Here is a 21,901-nt window from a genome sequence, read left to right on the forward strand (position 1 = left end):
CTGGGACTTCTTGTGCCAGAAAGTAAGGAATGGCCTACAGAGTGGCGGGGATTTGTCAGAAAAGACACAGGAGTGGGTTTGAAGGGCTTTCGCTGGCCACTGGCCAATTCTAGAGTGATTTAAGCCTCCAGTAATCATAGTAATGGATTATAACACATTGAATAAAATAAGAATATACCAGGCCATACTGATATAAATATACTAATAAATAATAAATGAAGGAAAAGGAAAAGCTCTCTTTTTATAAAATATAATAACTAATAAGTGTAGAAGGAATGATAGAATTAGAAAATTAGCATTTGGCAGCCATCATAGTAACAATTGATTCATGTAAGACTCCTCAATTGATGCTAAAACTAGTGGGTGCAAGTTTGATGAGAAACAGGATATTTGTGTAAGTCTCTAAGTATCTCTCCATAAGATACTTTTTCATTATAAAGTAGTAACTTTATAGTGGAAAAACCTACCAAACACCACCTTAACCAAGTGATAAAAGTTAAACATCACAATAATAGGACAAATCAATATCCTGTGCCTCCTAAATCACGTCTGTGGTATTCCTGCCAAAAATAATACCTTCAGTCTAATCACGAGGAAATTTTAGACAAACCCAAATTGAGGGACAATTTACAAAATAACTAGCCTGCATTTTGGAAAAAAAAAAAGTCAAGATCATGAAAGACAAAGATTAAAGAAGACTGCAGAGACATAACAGCTAAAAGCAATACCTAGATTTGATTCTAGAGCAGAAAAACATCATCTAAAATGTTTTAAAATTAAAGACTCTTTTCTTTTGCTACCAAGGAAATTATTAGGACATTTGTTAAAATTTGAATAAGGATGACAGACTAGATAATAGTATTGTATCAGTGTTAATTCTGATAATTTTACTGAGGTTATGTAAGAATGTTCCTTTTTTTAAGGAAATTATAAAGTTTTTTGGAGTAAAGGGGAATCACGTCTGTGGCTTACTTTCTGACAAATCTTTCAGAAAAAATTTATAGAGAGAATGATTAAAAATGGGGTAAAATAGGGGGCGGCCCGGTGGTGTAGCAGTTAAGTGCGCACTCCGCTTCCGCGGCCTGGGCTTCGCAGGTTCGGATCCCCGGCGTGTACTGATGCACCGCTTGTCAAGCCGTGCTGTGGTGGCATCCCATTTAAAGTAGAGAAAGATGGGCACGGATGTTAGCCCAGGGCCAATCTTCCTCAGCAAAAAGGGGAGGATTGGCATCAGATGTTAGCTCAGGGCTAATCTTCCTCACACACAAAAAAAATGGGGTAAAATCTTAATATTTGGGGACTGTCAGTGAAGGTTTTGCAGGAATTCTTTGCACTATTTTTTTAGCTTTTCTCTAAACCTGAAATTATTTAAAATAAAAAAAAGTTTTAAAGGAGTTCCCATGGTAGATTACCTTTCTAATAAAATCTGCATGCATATAACAAATTGTTTATTGTCATTCACATATAGATAGGCTTCTATTTTCTTTTTTAACCATACAGTTCACCCATTTAAAGTGTACAATTCGGGGCCTGCCTGGTGGCGCAAGCGGTTAAGTGCGTGCGCTCCGCTGCGGTGGCCCGGGTTCAGATCCTGGGCGCGCACCGATGCACCGCTTGTCAGGCCATGCTGTGGCGGTGTCCCATATAAAGTGGAGGAAGATGGGCACAGATGTTAGCCCAGGGCCGTCTTCCTCAGCAAAAAAAGAGGAGGATTGGCGGATGTTAGCACAGGGCTGATCTCCTCACAAAAAAAAAAAAAAAAAAAACTGTACAATTCAATGGTTTTGGTATATACTACATTATTTTTTGAATTGTAGTAAAAAATATATAAAATTTGCTATTTTAACCATTTTTAAGTGTACAATCCAATGGCATTAATTACATTTACAATATTGTGTAACCATCAGCACTGTCTATTTCCAAAACTCTTCATCATCCCAAATAGAAACTCGGTACCCATTAAGCAATAACTTTCTTTTTTTTTTTTTTTTTTTTTAAAGATTTTATTTATTTATTTTTCCCCCAAAGCCCCAGTACATAGTTGTCTGTCATAGCTGCACATCCTTCTAGTTGCTGTATGTGGGACGCGGCCTCAGCATGGCTGGAGGAGTGGTGCCTCGGTGCGCACCCGGGATCCAAACCCGGGCCGCCGGCAGCGGAGCGCACGCACTTAACCGCTAAGCCACGGGGCCGGCCCGAGCAATAACTTTCCATTTCACCTTTCCCCCCAGTCCCTAGTAACTTCTATTCTACTTTCTGTCTGTATGAATTTGCCTAGTCTAGATATTTCATATGTGAAAATTAATAAACAGAAACTTTCTTTTCCCCTCTATGAAGAGTTTCTCCTGCCCTTGCTGCTGAGGACTTGCACAGTGGCTCACTATGGTTGCAGACCCTGAATTGCAGTTCTTTGCTGATTCTGGATAAACCCAGTTTTACTGGAGGAATAACTGGCTATTTTTTAAGGTCAGCACGTATAAGCAGAATCATGCAATATTTGTCCTTTTGTGTCTGGCTTATTACACTTAGCATAACATTTTAAAGGTTCATTTGTATCGTAGCATGTATCAGAACTTCATTCCTTTTTAAGGCAGAATAATATTTCATTGTATGTATATAACACATTTTGTTTATGCATTTACCTGTTAATGGACATTTGGATTATTTCCAGCTTTTGGCTGTTATGAATAATGCTACAGTGAACATTGGTGTACAAGTTTCTGTTTGAGTTCCTGCTTTTATTTCTTTTGGGTATATACCTAGGAGTGGAATTGCTGGATCATATGGTAATTCTATATTTAGCTTTTTGAGGAAATGCCAAACTATTTTCTAGCTGCTGCACCATTTTACGTTCTCACCAGCAATGTTCAAGGGCTCCAGTTTCTCCACATCCTTGCCAATACTGTTATTTTCTGCTACTGCTGCTTTTATTTAAAAGAGCTACCCTAGGGGCCAGCCTGAGGGTGTAGTGGTTAAGTTTGCGGGCTCTGTTTCAGTGGCCTGGGGTTCACGGGTTTGGATCCTGGGCACGGACCTGCACATCACTCATCAAGCCATGCTGGGGGGTGGCATCCCACATACAAAAAAAATGGAGGAAGATAGGCATGGATGTTAGCTCAGGGCTAATCTTCCTCAGCAAAAAGAGGAGGATTGGGAATGGTTGTTAGCTCAGAGCCAGTCTTCCTCACAAAAAAAAAAAAAAATGCTATCCGAGGGCCCGGCCCCGTGGCCAAGTGGTTAAAGTTCCATGTGCTCCACTTTGGTGGCCCGGGTTCACAGGTTCAGATCCCAGGTGCGGACCTACTCCACTCACCGGCTATGCTGTGGCGGTGTCCCACAGACAAAGTAGAGGAAGATTGGCACAGATTTAGCTCACGGCTGATCCTACTCAAGCGAAAAAGAAAAACTATCGTGGTATGTGTGTAGTGGTATGTCATTGTGGTTGTGATTTGCATTTCCGTAATGATTAAGGTTGTTGGGCATGTCTTTTCATGTGCTTACTGGCTATTTTTATATCATCTTGAGAGAAATATCTATCATACCCTTTACCCATTTTTTTTTTTTGTGAGGAAGTTCAGCCCTGTGCTAACATCTGCCAATCCTCCTCTTTTTTTGCTGAGGAAGACTGGCCCTGTGCTAACGTCCGTGCCCATCTTCCTTCACTTTATATGGGACGCCGCCACAGCATGGCTCGCGAAGCGGTGCGTCGGTGTGCGCCCGGGGTTCCAGGCTGGCGAACCCCAGGCGGCTGCAGCGGAGCGCGTGCACTTAACTGCTTGTGCCACCAGGCCGGCCGACCTCATCCTTTACCCATTTTTAAATTGGGTTGTTTGTCTTTTTGTTGTTGAGGTTAGGCCTATTTTAATAGTGATTGACTTATGTCTTTTTTGTTTTCTTTAAGAGATGTATGCTTCACTTATTTCACAATTTTCTTTAAAAATTTGACTCAAAGAACCTTATTCAGTAGCATTTAGTTAAAAAAAAAAAAAGCCAAGTCTTTTTCAACATTCTTTTCTGTCGCCTTAATCTGAAAAGGAAGGCAGATTTAAAGGAATTGAGAGTCTAGTCTTGATTTAATTTTGAAATTAAAGTTTTAGCTAAGCATCATCCTCTTTTTTCCCCTCACTGTCTTAAGTAGCATGTGATGCTAGAGTGATGATTAAGTTATTTATTATTTAAAAATTATTGTATTAGACACCCTTCTATGCATAGAAATATGCAGGTATCAGTTGAGATGATACTTCTGAGTAAAAATTTGTCAGTAAGTATCAGGAACTTTAAATGTTCATATTGTTTAACCTAGTGCTTCCTGTTTTAAGAATCTATTCTAATAAAGTATGCTCAATGTGTACAAGCTATTTTTTAAAAGCAAAGATGTTCAGTAGAGAATTATTTATAGTAGTGATTTATTGGAAACAACTGACACATAATAAACAGCAGTAACACAAGGCTAAGTGATTTTTCGTTCATGCAAATAAATACTATGCAACTATTTAAAATAATGCTTATTTTTAAAAAGCAGGATTTAAAATTGTAGACAAATATCTTTTTTTTAAAAATAATTTTATTTATTTATTTTTTCCCCCAAAGCCCCAGTAGATAGTTGTATGTCATAGTTGCACATCCTTCTAGTTGCTGTATGTGGGACGCAGCCTCAGCGTGGCCGGTGAAGCGGTGCGTCGGTGTGTGCCCGGGATCCGAACCTGGGGCGCCAGCAGCGGAGCGCACGTGCTTAACCGCTAAGCTACGGGGCTGGCCCATGTAGATAAATATCTCACTTAAGGGCCGGCCCTGTGGCTTGGTGGTTAAGTGCGCGCGCTGCGATGCTGGTGGCCCGGGTTCGGATCCCGGGTGCGCATCGAGGCACCACTTCTCCGTTCATCCTGAGGCCGAGTCCCACATACAGCAACTAGAAGGATGTGCAGCTACGACACACAACTATCCACTGGGGCTTTGGGGGGAAAAAAAAAAATATCTCACTTAAAATGCACACATAAAAAGATTGGGAAGAAATATGATAAAATGATAACCATGATTATCTGTAAGTGGTGTTAACATAGGAGAGTTTAATTTTTTTTGTTCCTTTCTATATTTTCAAAACTTCTATAGTGAGTATGTATTTTTTCTAAGTTTAGATATTTAGATTTTAGTTTTAAACTGCTTAAACATTTTAAATACACCAGGCATATATGAATCTATTCTTGTTATAAAAAGTTCGAACAACTTCAAGAAAGGTAAAATACTCCTTAAATCACCATGCAGTCCAGAGGCAATCACTGTTAACCACTTAGTGTGCTTCATTCAAACTTTTTAGTGTGTATGTATGGGTATATGTATATAGCAATAGGAATATATAGTTTACTGTTGTGTGAGTGTTTTATATAAATGGTAACTATCATTTATTTTGCTAGGTCAGTATATCTTGGAGGGCTTTCCATGTCAATAGATAAAGATCACCTCATTATTTTTAAATATAATGTTCCATGGTATGGATATATTAATAGTTTTTTCTCCTTTTGATAGCATTTAAGTTGTTTCTGATTTTTCACTACTATTTGCTTTAATGAACATTCTTGTACGTGAGTTCCTCTGAATTACTGTGAAGAAAATATGCACGTTTTCAGTTTTAATAATTTTGCCAAGTTATTCTCCAAAGTGGCTATTTATATTCTTGCCATTAATATGGAGTACCTATAGCATTTCTCTATGTGTTGTGGTTTATGATGTTCACAATATAATAAAAGTAAGAAATGTGGAATACAGGATTGTATGAAGGATGTGTACATCTTTTTCAGACCTTGTTTTAGCTGAGTTACTTTCTACAGTAAATAACAGAAAATCCAACTCAAAGTGGCTTCAACAATCAGGACATTTATTGGTTTATGTACGAGGAAGTCCAGAATTAAGAGTGGGCTCTGCGGTTGATGATATACGAAGGCCTAAGTTCTTTCTGCCTTTCTACTCCTCTGCCCAGTGCCTGCCTTTTCCTGAATTATAGTCGTCAGTGGCATACAAGTTCCATTTCTCCGCTGCCAGAGACATGGTCTGGCTTCCCATGGTTCTTTTTTAAAAATAAGAACGCCGTTTTTCCTCAGAACTTCCTAGGAATGCTCTTTTCATTGGACCAAATTGATCACCCTGCTAGTCATGGACAAGGGAGATAGGATTACCATTGATTAGTTTAATTTAATCAACTGATACGGAGGGAATTTTGAGGAGTCAAGAATAATCATTGCTGGTTGCAGAGCAGAGACAAACATTCAGATAAGGAGGTGATGTAAGTATTGTAAGGGTACAGGTGCAAATGAGCTGCACAGGAAACTGGCAGATGGTTCCGCCTCGCCCACAGTGCTGTTTTAGGAATCAGCTCGCTTCTGTTTCCATGGTCATATGCTCCATCGCTGCTTTTTTTTCCTTGGGTTTATTCTGACTCTTTGATTGTAGTGCTGTTACTGATTACTTCTCTTTTACTTCCCTCTGCTTTTTATGATAAAAACATTTTTGTTATTTAAATAGTGTAAATATCTGAATCACACATTTTATATTGTACAGGTATGTAAATTGGTTGACACTGAAGAATGGGATATCAGAAAATAGTTTGTTTTGTATAAAACTTTGTTTAATAGTACTCAGTAATTTCTCTTGAATTCTGATATCAAATTGGGCTTCCAGTTAAGATGGTGCAGTAAACTCAAGTTTTGATCACTCCTGCTCCAGATACAGAGCAATAATGGATAAAATGTTAGTAGAAAACATAAAGACTCAGCCAGCCTGAAGGAAAATTGTCTTTAGGAAAATAGACTATTACAGAAAAAGGAAAGGATAATGGTTTTTATTTTGAAATCTAAGTTTATGATTTTTCTGATGAGAAAATCAGTATAAGCTCATTGTAGAATTTTGGAAAATATAGGGAGGTATGAAGAAAACAGGAAAAATATCAGCCTTAAGGATGAATGAACTTTAATTGACAAATTAAAAACCAAAGTAGTATTTTGAACAGAGAGCTTTCACATTTCACTGTGAAATCCTTAGATGTCTTTTTAACCTCTAGTTCAGATTTTCTGAACCTTGGCATTATTGACACTTTGGGAAAGATAATTCTTTGTTGTGGGAAGTGTCCTGTATATTATAGGATGTTAACAGCATCTCTGGCCTCTACCCAGTAGATGTTAGTAGCACCCAGTTGTGACAACCAAAAACATCTGTAGATATTCCCAAATGTCCCCTCGGGTGCAAAATTATTCCTGGTTGGGAACCACTGCTCTGGTTAAATAGTATGATGCTTGAAAGTAGAAGGCAGGAAGTCGGTAATTGAACATGAAGAATTCACACAGAATTGGGATTAGCAAGCAGAGAGACTTGATTTGAACAAGCAGCAGTAGAAGGCATTTGACTGAGAAATTCTGAGTTTGGTTTTAGATATTGTCTCTCAACCCCCTGCCCCTTCCCTCCTCAGCTTGAGAGGCCCATGTCCTAGTTTGACTCTAGTCTTGAGGGTAGTGAATGCCGACTGTGGAAAGGATAAACAGCTTTCTATTTGAGATTTTTGTCCAAATATATCAGGACTTTTTCAAGAACAGGCAACTTCTTATTTGGAATTGTTTATCAGAACTACTCGATAGTTCTGAGAAAATAATATCCTACTTGGGGCTACTTAAGTCCTCTTCATTTCTCCCCATGATCCAACCTCAGGTGACTTTTCCTGGCCTTCACTTGAGGACCTTATCCATCATTGAGCTGAATGAGTTGATTTACTTCATGGGTATATTTCCTTCCTTAAAAGAGTCTCCATTGAAGACCTTACCCATTCTGAGGTGGCTGTAGCCCAGCATGAGTTTTGTCTACAACCTGAGACAGTGTGCTTACTAGGTGAAAAACTTGATCTCAGCTTGAAGTTTACTTTCAGAATATTTTTTAGTAGAAAAATTTTTTTTGTTGTGGCAAAGTATACATAAAATTTACCTCTTTAACCATTTTTTGTGTGTGTGTGAGGAAGATTGGCCCTGAGCTAACATCCGATGCCAATCCTCCTCTTTTTGCTGAGGAAGATTGGCCCTGGGCTAACATCTGTCCCCATCTTCCTCTACTTTATATGGGATGCTGCCACAGCACGGCTTGACAAATGGTGCGTTGGTCTGCGCCTGGGATCTGAACCTGCGAACCCTGGGCCACCGAGTGAAACACGCAAACGTAAGCTCTACGCCACCAGGCCGGCCCCTCTTTAACCATTTTTAAGTGTACAATTCAGTGGTATTAATTACATTCACAGTGTTGTACAACCATAACTACTATCTATTTCCAAAATTTTTTTTTTCCTCCTTTTTGTTACAGCAATCCTGGTCAATGTATTTTTTTTTGTGTTTTTTTTTTGTGAGGCAGATCAGCCCTGTGCTAATGTCTGCCAATCCTCTTTTTTTTTTTTGCTGAAGAAGACTGGCCCTGGGCTAACATCCATGCCCATCTTCCTCCACTTTATATGGGACGCTGCCACAGCATGGCTTGCCAAGCAGTGCATTGGTGCGTGCCTGGGATCCGAACTAGGGAACCCCAGGCGGCCGCAGCAGAGCGCGCGCACTTAACCACCTGTGCCCCTGGCTGGCCCTCTATTTCCAAAAATTTTTTATCACCCCAAACAAAAACTCTATACCTATTAAATAATAACTCCCCATTACCCCCTCCCCTCTCTAGCCACTGGTAACCTCTGTTCTACTTTCTGTCTCTATGCATTTGTCTATTCTAGGTATTTCATATAAGCAGAATCATGTATTTGTCCTTTTGTGTCAGGCTTGTTTCACTTAGCATAATGTTTCCAAGTTTCGTCCATGTTGTACAGAATTTCATTCCTTTTTTTTTTTGTAAGGAGATCAGCCCTGTGCTAACATCTGCCAATCCTCCTCTTTTTTTTCTGAGGAAGACTGGCCCTGGGCTAACATCTGTGCCTGTCTTCCTCCACTTTATATGGGACACCGCCACAGCATGGCTTGCCAAGCAGTGCATCGGTGTGTGCCCAGGATCCGAACCGGCGAACCGTGGGCCGCTGCAGCGGAGCGCACACTTAACCGCTTGCGCCACCAGGCCGGCTCCTCCTTTTTAAGGCTGAATAACATTCCATTGTGTGTCTGTAGACCACATTTTGTTTATCAGTTTATTTGTTGATGGACATTTGGGTTGTTTCCATAATGTATTTTTATATGTCAGTAGTTCTTAAAGAATTTAAAGGTTATGGAGGTTGGGAATGTTACAGATATTCTGGAAATACGTCATTTCCTATATGATATATAACAATTTCTTTGACAGACTAATTACCATCTATATATTTGGTTCCCAGTAATGATTTCATAGATACATGCTTTTGACTTCATTAATATGTTTTCCTTTCCCTATGTTTTAGTTCTTGTGTATTCAAAATTGTAGAGTTAGAAGGTAATTTAGATGTTATCTAATTCAATTTACAAGCCACATGAAATTGCTCCCACAGCGTCTTTGATAAACAGTTATCTCATTTCCCTATTTCTACCGTGGTAGTGATTGACTTTCATTGATTTGCTTTTTGAAAGGATAGTTTCTGTTAATTGTCTCCATATCTTCAACTCTGTTTTCTTAGTCTATTGTAGTCTGACTTTTGGCCCTACCACTCCACTGATTAAATTGATACACTGAGCATTGCTATTTTTTTATTGTGGTAAAGTATACATAACATAAAATTTATCATTTTAACCATTTTTAAGTGTGTAATCCTGTGGCGTTAAGTACATTCACATTGTTCTGCAACCGTCACCACCATCCATCTCCAGACTTTTCCGTCTTCCCAAACTGAAACTTTGTACCCGTTAAACAGTAACTCCCCATTCTTCCCTCCCCTATATCCCCTGGCAACCACCCTTCTATTTTCTTTTTCCTTTTTATTTTTCTCCAGTTTTATTGAGATGTAATTGTCATATAACATTGTATTGTTTTAGGTGTACAACACAATTTGATAGATGTATATATTGTGAAATGATTACCACCACAATAAGTTTAGTTAACATCTGTCACCTCATACAGTTACAAAAAAATTTTCTTTTATGCTGAAGACTTTTAAGATCTACTCTCTTAGCAACTTTCAAATATACAATACAGTATTATTTATTTTAGACACCATGTTGTACATTACATCCCCAGAACTTATTTATCTTATGAGTGTAAATTTATACCTTTTGACCCCATTCACCCATTTTGCCCACCCCCACCCCCATCTCTGGCAATCACCAATCTGTTCTCTGTATCTATGCATTAGAGTTTTTTAGATTCCACCTATAAATGAGATCATACAATATTTGTCTTTGTCTAACTTTATTTCATTCAGCATGATGCCCTCAAGGTCCATCTATGTTGCCAATGGCAGAATTTCCTTCTTTTTTATGGTGGAATAATATTCCATTGTATATATTTATATATACCACATTTTCTTTATCCAACACCATTCTACTTTCTATATCTATGAATTTGACTAGTCTAGGTACCTCATATAGGTGGAATCTTACGATATTTGTTCTTTTGTGTTTGGCTTATTACACTTTGCAAAAATGTCTTCAGAGTTCATCCATTTTGTAGCATGTGTCAGAATTTACTTCTTTTTTAAGGCTGAATGATATTCCATTGTATGTATGTACCACATTTTGTTTATCCATTCATCCATTGATGGACATTTGGGTTGTTTCCACCTATTGGCTGTTGTCAGCAACACTGCTGTGAACACTGGATACAAGTATCTATTTGAGTCCCTGCTTTCTTTTTCTTTTTTTTAAGAATTTGCTTTTTATTGAACATGTTATAAGAGAGGTTTAGTCACAAAGACCATAGCCCATGTTATCATTGGACTCCTCAGGTTCTTTTTTTATTTGCTTCCACTTTCTTCTCAGCTGGGGCAGCAGTGGTGGATAGGGCAGGACTTACTGCTGGGGCAGGTCCCCCAGCCCCTACATTGCAGATGAGGCTCTCCCATGTTGCTGATGGCCAGAGCCTTTGCAAACAAGCCTGGCCAGAAAGGTTCAACATTTATATCAGCTGCTTTAATGAGAGCATTGATCTTTTCTTCTGTGACCATCACGTCATCTTCGTGCAGGATGAGGGCCAGAGTAGATGCAGGTGAAAGTGCCAGCCTGGTGGCTGCCAGGCTCGGAACTATGCGCAGGATGAAGTGAGGGCCTTACCCCAGCGTGGCCTTAACTTCCTTAGAAGGATCAGCACCTTAGCAGCAACTACAGAAGGGGGCTCCCTACTTTCAGTTCTTTGGGGTATATACTCAGAAGTGGAATTTCTTGATCATATGGTAATTGTTTGATTTTTTGAGAAACAATATTAACTTTTCATTTAAATGGAAAGTAGTATACATCTTATTTTTTTCCTAGTGCTAGTAAAATCTGCAAATCTTAAGTGCCCAACTCTTGAATTTTGATAAATATATATACTTGTAATCATCACTTAGATCAAGTTAAACATTTTCATCACCCAGAAAGTTTCCTTATGCCACTTTCTGATCAATCCTCCCTTCAGTTTCCTAGAGAGGACCATCATTCTGATTTCTGTCCCTATAAGTTAATCTTGTCTGTACTTAAATTTCATACAAAGGCAATCATACAGTATGTACTCTTTAGCTTTTGGCATCTTTTACTCAACGTAATCTTTTTGAGGTTCATCCGTGTTGCTATATGTATCAGTAGTTCTTTTATTTTTTAAAAGTGCTGGCTAGTATCCCATTGTATGTATATACCACAGTTTGTTTATGCATTCTCCTGTGGAGGAACATTTGTGTTGTTTCCAGTTTTTGACTACTATGTAAAAGCTTCTTTGAACATTCATTTAGGCATCTTTGTGTGTGTGTGTGGCATGTGTTTTCATTTCTCTACAGTGAGTACCTAGGTAGTAGAATTGCTGGGTCATATGTAAAGTGTATGTTTTAACTTTATAAGAGACTGCCAAACTGTTTTTCAAAGTGGTTGTACAATTTTACTGTCCCACCAGCAAATATGAGAGTTGTGGTTCCTGTAAATTCTTACCAACATTTGGTACTGTCAGACTTGTTCATATTTAGACATGCTGGTGGGTATGTTGTAGTATCTTACTGTGACTTTAATTTGCATTATCCTGATGACTAGTGATGTCATACACCTTCTTGTATACTTATTGGTCATTTCTTTTGTGAAAGAAATGTTCAAGTTTTTTGCCTATTTTTAAATTGGATTGTTTTCTTATTATTGATTTGTAAGAATTCTTTGTATATTGGGATACAAGTCCTTTGTCTATTATATGTATTGTGAATTTTTTTCTGCAGCCTGTATCTTATCCTTTCACTTTATTAATGCATCTTTTGATGATCATAAGTTTTAATTTTGATGAAGATTGATTTATTATTTTTTTTTATGATTAATGCCTTTTTTGTCTTATCTAGGAAATCTTGACCTTTACCCTCAGACTGAGTTGTGTGCCCCCTTATCTTCTGCATTGGGATTGCAAAAATTAATTTTTTTTGTTGAGGAGGTGTTTAATTTGATTCTTGACATTTTTTTATTGACATATAGCATACACACAGAAAAGTGCGTAAGTCATAGTTGTACAGCTCCACAGATTTTTACAAAGTGAACATATCCGTATAATCACCGTGTTGATTAAGATATAAAACATCGTCAGCATTCCAGAGGCCTCTCTCATGCCCACTACCAGTCATTAACCACTCCTCCCAAAGGTGGTTTCTTGTATCTATCTTATATCATGTAGATCAGATTTGCCTGCTTTTAAACTTAATATAAATGGAATCATTCAGTATGTACTTTTTTATATCTGGATTTTTTTGCTCTAAATCATGTTTGTTGTATTCATCTGTTTGAATACCACATGTAGGGCCGGCCCCATGGCTTAGCGGTTAAGTGCGCGCGCTCTGCTATTGGCGGCCCGGGTTTGGATCCCAGGCGGGCACTGACGCACAGCTTGTCCGGCCATGCTGAGGCCATGTCCCACATACAGCAACTAGAAGGATGTGCAACTATGACATACAACTATCTACTGGGGCTTTGGGGGGGGGGGAGGGGAAAGGAGGAGGATTGGCAATAGGTGTTAGCTCAGAGCTGGTCTTTCTCAGCAAAAAGAGGAGGATTAGCACGGATGTTAGCTCAGGGCTGATCTTCCTCACACAAAAAAAATAAATAAAACTGTTTAAAAAAAAAAAGAATGAATGCCACATGTATTGCATATAGTAGTGGTTGTTTTTTTCATTGTTGTATAGTATTCCATTGTGGGGCTATACCCCAATATATTCATTTTACTCTCGATGAACATTTGGGATGCTTTCATTTTAAGATGTTATGCATAGTGCCACCATGAAGTCTTGTATATGTGTTTTGGGTAGACATATGTACTTAGGGTAGGATTGCTGGGTCACTGGGAAGGATATATTTAGATGCAGTAGTTATAAGCAAACAATTTCCAAATATGTTTAATAGAATCCCCTACATGTACACTTGCCAGTGTGCTTATATATGCATAGAAATTCCTTAGAAAATACTGAAGAAACTATTCACCTTTAGTGAAGAGGAGAGGAGAGTATCTTTTACTTAATACTCTCTGTGCCCTTTCAATTTTGATTTACTGTAAGTATGTATTTTAAAAAAACCGAATTATAGTTGTCCGTCAGTATCCACAGGGGAATTGGTTCCAGGACCCCCCTCAGATATCCAAATCTGCAGATTCTCAAGTCCCTTATATAAAATTACGTGGTATTTGCATATAACCTACGCATATCCTCCCATATACTTTATTTTATTATTTTTTGTGTGTGTGAGGAAGATCAGCCCTGAGCTAACATCTGTGCTAATCCTCCTCTTTTTGCTGAGGAAGACCGGCTCTGAGCTAACATCTATTGCCAATCCTCCTCCTTTTTTTTTCCCCAAAGCCCCAGTAGATAGTTTCATGTCATAGTTGCACATCCTTCTAGTTGCTGTATGTGGGATGCGGCCTCAGCATGGCCGGTGAAGCGGTGCGTTGGTGCCCGCCTGGGATCCGAACCCGGGCCGCCAGTAGCGGAGCACGCACTTAACCGCTAAGCCACGGGGCCGGCCCTCTCCCATATACTTTATTTTTTTTATTTATTTATTTATTTTTTTTGTGAGGAGATCAGCCCTGTGCTAACATCCGCCAATCCTCCTCTTTTTTCGCTGAGGAAGACGGCCCTGGGCTAACATCTGTGCCCATCTTCCTCTACTTTATATGGGACGCCGCCACAGCATGGCTTGCCAAGCAGTGCGTGGGTGCGCGCCCGGGATCCGCACCAGCGAACCCCAGGCCGCCGCAGCGGAGCGCGCGCACTTAACTGCTTGCGCCACGGGGCCGGCCCCCCATATACTTTAAATCATAGATTACTTATGATATCTAACACAATGTAAATTCTATGTAAATAGTTGCTATACTGTGTTGTTTAGGGAATAATGACACACAAAAAAGTCTGTACATGTTAAGTAGAGATGCAACCATCTTAGGCCTGTCAATTCTAAATTGGCTGAATGCATGGATGGAGATGGCCAACTGTAGTTATTTTTTTAAAAATTTGAAAATTTTACTACTTTAATATATTAAAAGTCCTGTTCTGCTTTTTTTTAGTAATAGAAAAACTTTAAAATCATTATTAATTTTGTGTTGCTAAGTTACGTCTAGTGGAGAGCCCAAACACTTAAATTTTAAAATTGGAAAGTCCTTTACCATTGGGCAGAAAGTTGGTGTAGTTTAATGAGTAACCTTGGAGTCTTGGGTTATAGTCCTGCCTCTTCCATTAATTAACTGTTGAATGTGGGCAAATCACTTAACCTCTGGAGTCTTAATTTCCTCATCTATAGTGTTGAATAGTTCCTGAATTGCATGACTCATTAGCCTCATAGGAACATTCAGTGAAATAATAGGGGAGAAAACACTTTGATATAAATATATATCAAACATATATATAAATAAATTACATATTATATAAGTAAATCATATAAATAAATATATGTGAATAAAATAAAATATATAAATACAGTAATCCTCCCTTATCCACGGGGGTTATGTTCCAAGACTCCCAGTGGATGCCTGAAACCATGGATAGTACCGAATTCCATATATACTATGTTTTTTCCTATACCTACATACCTCTGATAAAGTTTAATTTACAGATTAGGATAGTAAGAGATTAACAATAACTAATAATAAAATAGACCAATTATAACAGTATACTGTAATAAAAGTTACTGTTGATCTTAGCAACCTCAGCATATGATTTTTTTTCTCTCCTTATTAGGTCAAGAACTTTCACCTTTTTACTTAAAGGAAGCACGTTATGGCTTCTCTTTGGCATATCTGAATTGCCAGCATCACTACTCTTGTGCTTTGGGGCCATTATTAAGTAAAATATGGGTTACTTGAACATAAGCACTGTGATACTGTGACAGTCCATTTGATAACTGAAACGGCTACTAAGTGACTAAAGGGAGGGTGGTGTATACAGCGTGGGTACGCTAGACAAAGGGATGATTCACGTCCTGGGTGGGACTGAGCTGGATGGTGCAAGATTTCATCTCGTTATTCAGAATGGTGCATGATTTAAAACTTAAGAATTGTTTATTCCTGGAATTTTCCATTTAATATTTTCAGACCACAGTTGACCCCAGATAACTGAAACCATGGAAAGTGAAACCTCTAGTTAAGGGGACACTGCTATACATGTGGGGGGATACACACACCCATGTACCCCTAAAAATGATAAAATATAATTATTGTTTTGTTAGTAAAATAGTTTTAAATAATCTAGGATATGTAGTAAAACCATAATTGATCTTTTATATGACTTTTTCTTTCCTCCTCATCCCATTTTAAGCTCATGAGAAGCAAACAGGTTAGTTAGCAAGCAATTTAATAATAATAGTAAAAAAAAAAGCCAGCTTGTAGCATGTATCCTTGAGTGAGTACTGATTCAGTCCAGTCTCCTCCTCCTCCTTCATCATCATTTATATTTATGAACAGAGTTGATGTTTCTGCTGATCCTGAGCCTGTTAGCCCTCCCATCCATTCCTCACACTTCTCCTCTGTGCTGTATATTGTGAGGAGCTGACTCTTGTGGGCTTCATTCTTTCCCAGGCTCCTGTGTCAGCAGTTTCTGGCTGGATTAGCAAGTGGGAGGAATTGGCAGGAGATTGGAGGGCAGGAAGAAGGAGGAGCCAGTGCTTTCCCCTCTTTCTCTCTGTTTGGGGAAGTTGGAGGAATGGGGTGGTCTCTAGAAGCATCTCTTGTTACTTCTGCCAGTCAGGCCATCTTGTTTTCAGCTTCCTCCAGGTAACTTCAACCTTGGATACTGGTAGCAACATATTTCCTCCCTTTTTTCCCTCCAGCCTAGAGGTGGTAGTGGCTTTTTGCTCCCTTGCTAACCTCTGATTTGTCTCACTGTTCCCTGTTGGGCCTCTCATTTCTTCCATCACTTTTCACTGCATTGAAGTCCCTCTCTTTCAAATCCTCAAGTGGTTTCCACGTTTCGTTGTTAGACCTGACTGATATAGAGCTCAAACTGATAATAAATGATAAAAATGTCTACATTGTTATATCTTTTGATGTCCCAAATAATATATTGACGTAGAAAAGTGTTAAAATTCCTCTTATAACATGAGGATATTAACATTTATCGAATGACCACTTTCAGATTTTTTGTAATTTTCCAGTGAAAATTATAGGGGGAAAAAATAGAGGCCCAGAGAAGTTAAATAACTTGCTCTAGGTCCCATAAAGGCTGGTACTGAATCAAGATTGGAATTCTACATATAAAAATTCTATCTGCTGCATGTCTGCTGGTCCTGGAAGAGATCCTTTACTGAAGAAGGGTTCATTTATAGTGTACATAGAAAAGCTTTAGTCATTTTAGAAAATGTTTCAACTAAAAACTAAAAGCACAGTAATTTTCTGCTCAGCCTTCATATATCCAGGGTGCTATACCCTAGCATTAATCAAAGTTTAATGTGAAGGTTTGAGTTATGGCCATTCCTAAGAGAATTTAGCACCTAGGGCACATGACAGGGGAGAAGAATTCTTGCGATGTCATGTTTATTCGGTTATGGAATTGTTTAAGATGTAAGTCTAGGGTATCCTTAGAGGGGGAAAGAAAGAGAAGAGATGTCACAAAAGAAGAGAATGGGGGTGAGAGAAGAGAAGGGCCATGGGAGTATTGTTGCCAGGTTGCCAGCCTTCTGCCCTCTCTGCTTGGTGATGGTGAAGGGGCAGTGTGGGAGCTGGGGATGTGAACAAGGTCCTTTTACAACCAGTTGAGAGGCTTCACCTTGTCTTCATCGATGGTGGTGGGAGAGGCAGTGTGGGAATAAGGTCTTTTACAACCAGCTGAAGGGCATTACCTTGTCTTCATCTCATCAGCTGGCCACCTGACCTCTGTGGTAATATAGGCTCCATCTGAGGTGACCACCTTGCTGTGCTGTAAAGTAGAGGAGGCTCTACTTTGCACTTACATGCCTATCTTTTTTAGAGGATCTTTCAAATAGGCAATTCTTATAATACTTGTGAAAGCATATAAGAACCAGTATCCCTGTTTGTAGGGGGAATTGGAGTGAAAGGTGATTTGGAATTCAAGAAATTCAACTTACACGTTTACAAGTAAAATCCTAACTGTAAATTCAGAAATCATAGACTCTGGGGATTTCTAAGGTATCCCATCTCCCCTACCCCCATACTGATTATAAGCTCCCTGAAAGCAGGAGATCGGTTTTGTTCACTTTTGTATCCCCAGTGCCTTGAACAGTGCCTGGCACATGGCAGGCATTCAGTGAATATTTGTTGAATGAATGAATGAGTCTCTATTTTATAGATGAGGAAACTGTAAATTTCCCAAGATCACACAGTTAGTAATAGGATAATTATGGGGCACTGAAATGATTTCTAAAGTCTTTGATGAAGCTAAATTTCTTTTAACTTTTAGACAAAGTACATCTTCAGGACTGTGAAATGACCTTTAAGTGCTTGGATTTGGTGGTGCTTTCCCTTCTTCTAATCCCTGGGGCTCCATTTCATGAGCCTCTGGGCCCTTAAGCTGCCTTACGAATTGAACATTTTTTTCTCCATTCTTCACCCAGGGAATACAAAAAATGACGTGTCTTTTATTGTGAGAATTTAATAATAGGCAAGACTCAAGTTTGCATTTTATAAATTTTGTCTTTTAGGCAGTAGAAGCAATGATACTTAGTGATATCGTAAACTCAAAGGTTTCAGTGTCTCCTTCTCTGTTACTCCTTTCACTTTAGAGGGTAGGTGACAGAGCGGTAAGCATACAATTGAGACTTGGTCCAAGATTACTCAGTATACCACTTGTCCCAGAAATATTATGGTGCATTTTTTTACCCACTTTACATGCACGTGTGTGCGTACGTGCACGCGCGCACACACACACAAACATACACATAGATCTTTAAACTTGGTGATTTGTATGGCCTTTAGTAGGAAACTTAATTCTGGAAGTGGTTAGGCAAAACATGAATGGCTAAGATATGATGATTGATTGGGCCTAGGGAAAGAGAAGGAAGGAAACAAAAGTCATTGAAGAATATCAAATAGGCTCTTGCTAACTAGAAGAACAGTGGTGTGCCACTCAGAGGATGTGGGTAATTGGAAGATGAGTCAATTGCTTAACATTTTATCTTTTTTTTCCTTTCTTCTGGCATGTAAAATCATATCCATACTTTTTGTCATAATTTCATCTTACAAATTCCATTGATATTTCCTATTCTTGGGAAGCAGTAAGCAGCATTACTCTTTAATTTTTGTGTTCTGGCAACGTTAACTCTAGGTCACAGTAAGCTTTTTTCCCTTCCTGTCTTATTATGGACATATAAGTCTTAGATTTGCTGTTGATGTATCTCCTAAGGTTCTAGAACATAATGATTACAAATCATTTCCCTCTCTTCCCCTGCTGTGCCCTTTCTTTTACATTTTTAAAAATCAAGGAATATCTCAAATATATATTAAAGTGCGTTAAAAAAATACAAACACTCATGTACTCACTGGCCAGATTTAATAAATAAAAACATTTAGCCTTGTATACTTTAGAGCTTTTTATTTTTTTGAGAAATAAAGAGTTTAAGTCTTTTTTTTTGTCTTTTCCTAATCCCATTCCTCCCTCTCCCTTCCTTGAGGTCACCACTGTTCTGAGGCTGGTGTGAATCCATCTCCTTGTTACCATAGAAAAGTAATTTCTTAATGAATTTTTATGTGTATCCTAAACTTCTGAATTCAAAGGGATAGTAACTCATGGTTTCTCTATCATAAATCATTTTCAATCATTCAAATAGATTTTTTTTCATTGTTCACTTCTCATTCCTGGGCAACAGTATAATGTTTCAATTTGAGCTATTGCTAAGATTGTGTTTAACTGTTTTTGGTCCTCTGATCTATCAGATGTGACATTAACTATGTTATATAGATTTTGTTAGTAATGTTCCTGAAATATCCTTTAGAAAGTCTTCTTATTCACCTTCTATAACCAAGGAGAGAGAGAGAGGAGAAGAGACAAAGAATGATTTTATTTTTTTTTCAGGCTAAGTCATCATTTGAGAAACTGACATTATAAGCCATAAAAACCAAAGAGAAGCATATATTCAATGTGTAATAGTAGGACAAGTATGTTTTAGTTTAATGATCTATACATTTTTGATGTACTACATTCTTAGGATCAGCAGCATGAAGAATTTAATGTAATAATTGCAATATGCTTGTGGATAGTTTAGGCATGAGGACAATGCTAAAGGAGAAAATCTAACAATGCCTGTGTTGTTTGTTTTGTCAAAATATGCTACCCAGCTCCAGAGTTTCCTATTTTGGAGAAGCAGAACTGGTTGATACATCTTCACTATATCCGGAAGGATTATGAAGCGTGCAAGGTGAGAGATTGCAATGATGGAGAAAATGAGAAGCAGGCTTTGGTTAGGCAACTGACAGTGTCTATCACACAGAGTTTGTGGCAGTTTATATCCCACTAATAATGTATGGAATTCCTCTTTCCCCATACTTTGTGTATTGGTTAGCTTTTGCTATGATAATGCTGCTTAACAACCTCAAAATTTCAGTGGCCTCCAACAACAGACATGTATTTATTGCTCATGGGCCTTCAGATTGGCTGTGGGTTGGCTGGGTTTGACTACAGGCTCTGGGTCAGGTTCAGGTGTGTTCCATGTGTCTTCTTATTTCAAGACTAGGTTGAAGGAGCAGCCACTCTCTGGGACTTGTTGGTCTCATGGAGCAGGGCAGATGTTTATCACAGCTTACTATTTAACTTTTTGATCCCTGGATAGGTGAAAAATGGTATTTCACTGAGTTTTATTTTATAATTCTCTTATTATGGTGAACTTAATCATCATTTGTATATTTAGTAATCATTTGTATTTCCTTTTCTCTGAACCTGTCTGTTTGTCTCTTTGGTAACATACTATATATGTTACATACTTGCTGGCAGACAGGAGTATTAACATTCAAAATAAATGCTTGGTATTGTCTTTTTGGTATTCAGAGCTTTGTAATGCTTCTAAGGTTGTGGTTTTTAATTTATACCTGTGGCACGTGTACCTACAGCAATGCCAGAACTAGCAATGTTTAGTAGGAGTACTAGTATGGATCCTGAAAGGTTTCTTTCTTTCCTTCTCTGATATTATCCTTTTCTTGTTTCCCTTTTCCTTTTTTGACCACTTTCTCTGTTTTGTATTTTTGGCTTCTCTTCCACTGCTTATTTATTATCAGTTGGGGCTGTTCCTAGGTCCTGTCCTTGAGCCCTTTCTCTGCTCATTCCACACACTTCTTGGGGATCTTCAGACCAATCTGATACTTAATGCTTCACAGGCATTTCAAATTCAACTTGTCTGTAGCCGAATTTATCTTCTTCCTTCCAAATGTATTCCTGCTCCTGTTCCCTGTCTCAGGGATAGATACTATCGTTCCCCTAGCTGTCTGTCAGAATCCCCTGACCCACTTTCCCTAATAGAATATAGATAATCATCAAATTCCGGAGAGCTTTCTCTTACTGTCTCTTGAAATTGTCCACTTTTCCCCTCTCCATGCCTTAGTTAATCCCATCATTTTTATTTAAATTACCACAAGAGGGGCCGGCCCCGTGGCTTAGCGGTTAAGTGCTCGCGCTCCGCTGCTGGCGGCCCGGGTTCGGATCCCGGGCAAGCACCGACGCACCGCTTCTCCGGCCATGCTGAGGCCGCGTCCCATATACAGCAACTAGAATGGATGTGCAACTACGACATACAACTATCTACTGGGGCTTTGGGGGAAAAATAAATAAATAAAATCTTTAAATTACCACAAGAGTTCTTATACCAACCTTGCCTCTAATCTTGCCTCCTTTCCATCTGTTTTCAACATTGCTCCAAAAAAATGATTTTTCTAGCACAAATAGAATCAGGTTACTTGCTGCTTAAAACTTACCAAGATTTTCCCATTGCTCTCAACCTTTTTAGCATGGCATTCGAAGGTCCTTCTGTCTCTGACTCTCTCGGCCACCTCAGCTTCTTCACCCCTTGCCAACCGAAGATTTGAAACTGTTTACTCTGAAAAGCCTTCCCTGTCTCCAAGTTAGAATCAGGTGCTTGTCCTCTGAGGTCCTGTAACACCCTGGGCTTAGCCCATCATAGTAGAAGGTAGAGCCTGTGTTTTGCACATCAGCGAGCCCCTAGCATCTACAATGGTGCTTGGGAATCTTTTCAGATTTTTCTTAGCTTGCCTAGGTAGGTTCTAGATAGGGGTTAGCAAACTTTTTCTATAAGGGGCCGGATGGTAAATACTTTAGGCTTGAGAGGCCACATACAGTCTCTGTCTCATATTCTTTATCTTCTCTTATTTTTTTATCACCCTT

At 38.7% G+C, this 21,901-nt stretch overlaps 1 protein-coding gene across 9 annotated transcripts in view; it reads left to right on the forward strand.

Moving 5' to 3' along the window:
• Window positions 1-21,901, forward strand: part of BBS4 (Bardet-Biedl syndrome 4) — a 62,450-nt gene that overhangs the window by 19,103 nt on the left and 21,446 nt on the right. For 8 of the 9 annotated variants that reach the window (XM_087428658.1, XM_087428659.1, XM_087428660.1 and 5 more), the window contains exons 1-2: window positions 8,007-8,190; window positions 19,849-19,928. In XM_087428658.1, coding sequence (XP_087284784.1) covers window positions 8,019-8,190; window positions 19,849-19,928 — 252 coding nt within the window. In that variant the 5' untranslated portion in view covers window positions 8,007-8,018. Of the gene's footprint in view, window positions 1-8,006; window positions 8,191-19,848; window positions 19,929-21,901 lie in introns of those variants that run through there. The other variant, XM_014780896.2, reaches the window with a different exon arrangement.

The sequence above is a fragment of the Ceratotherium simum genome, chromosome 3, assembly GCF_057802395.1.
Source record: "Ceratotherium simum simum isolate JZ-2026a chromosome 3, ASM5780239v1, whole genome shotgun sequence".
Taxonomy (NCBI): domain Eukaryota; kingdom Metazoa; phylum Chordata; class Mammalia; order Perissodactyla; family Rhinocerotidae; genus Ceratotherium; species Ceratotherium simum.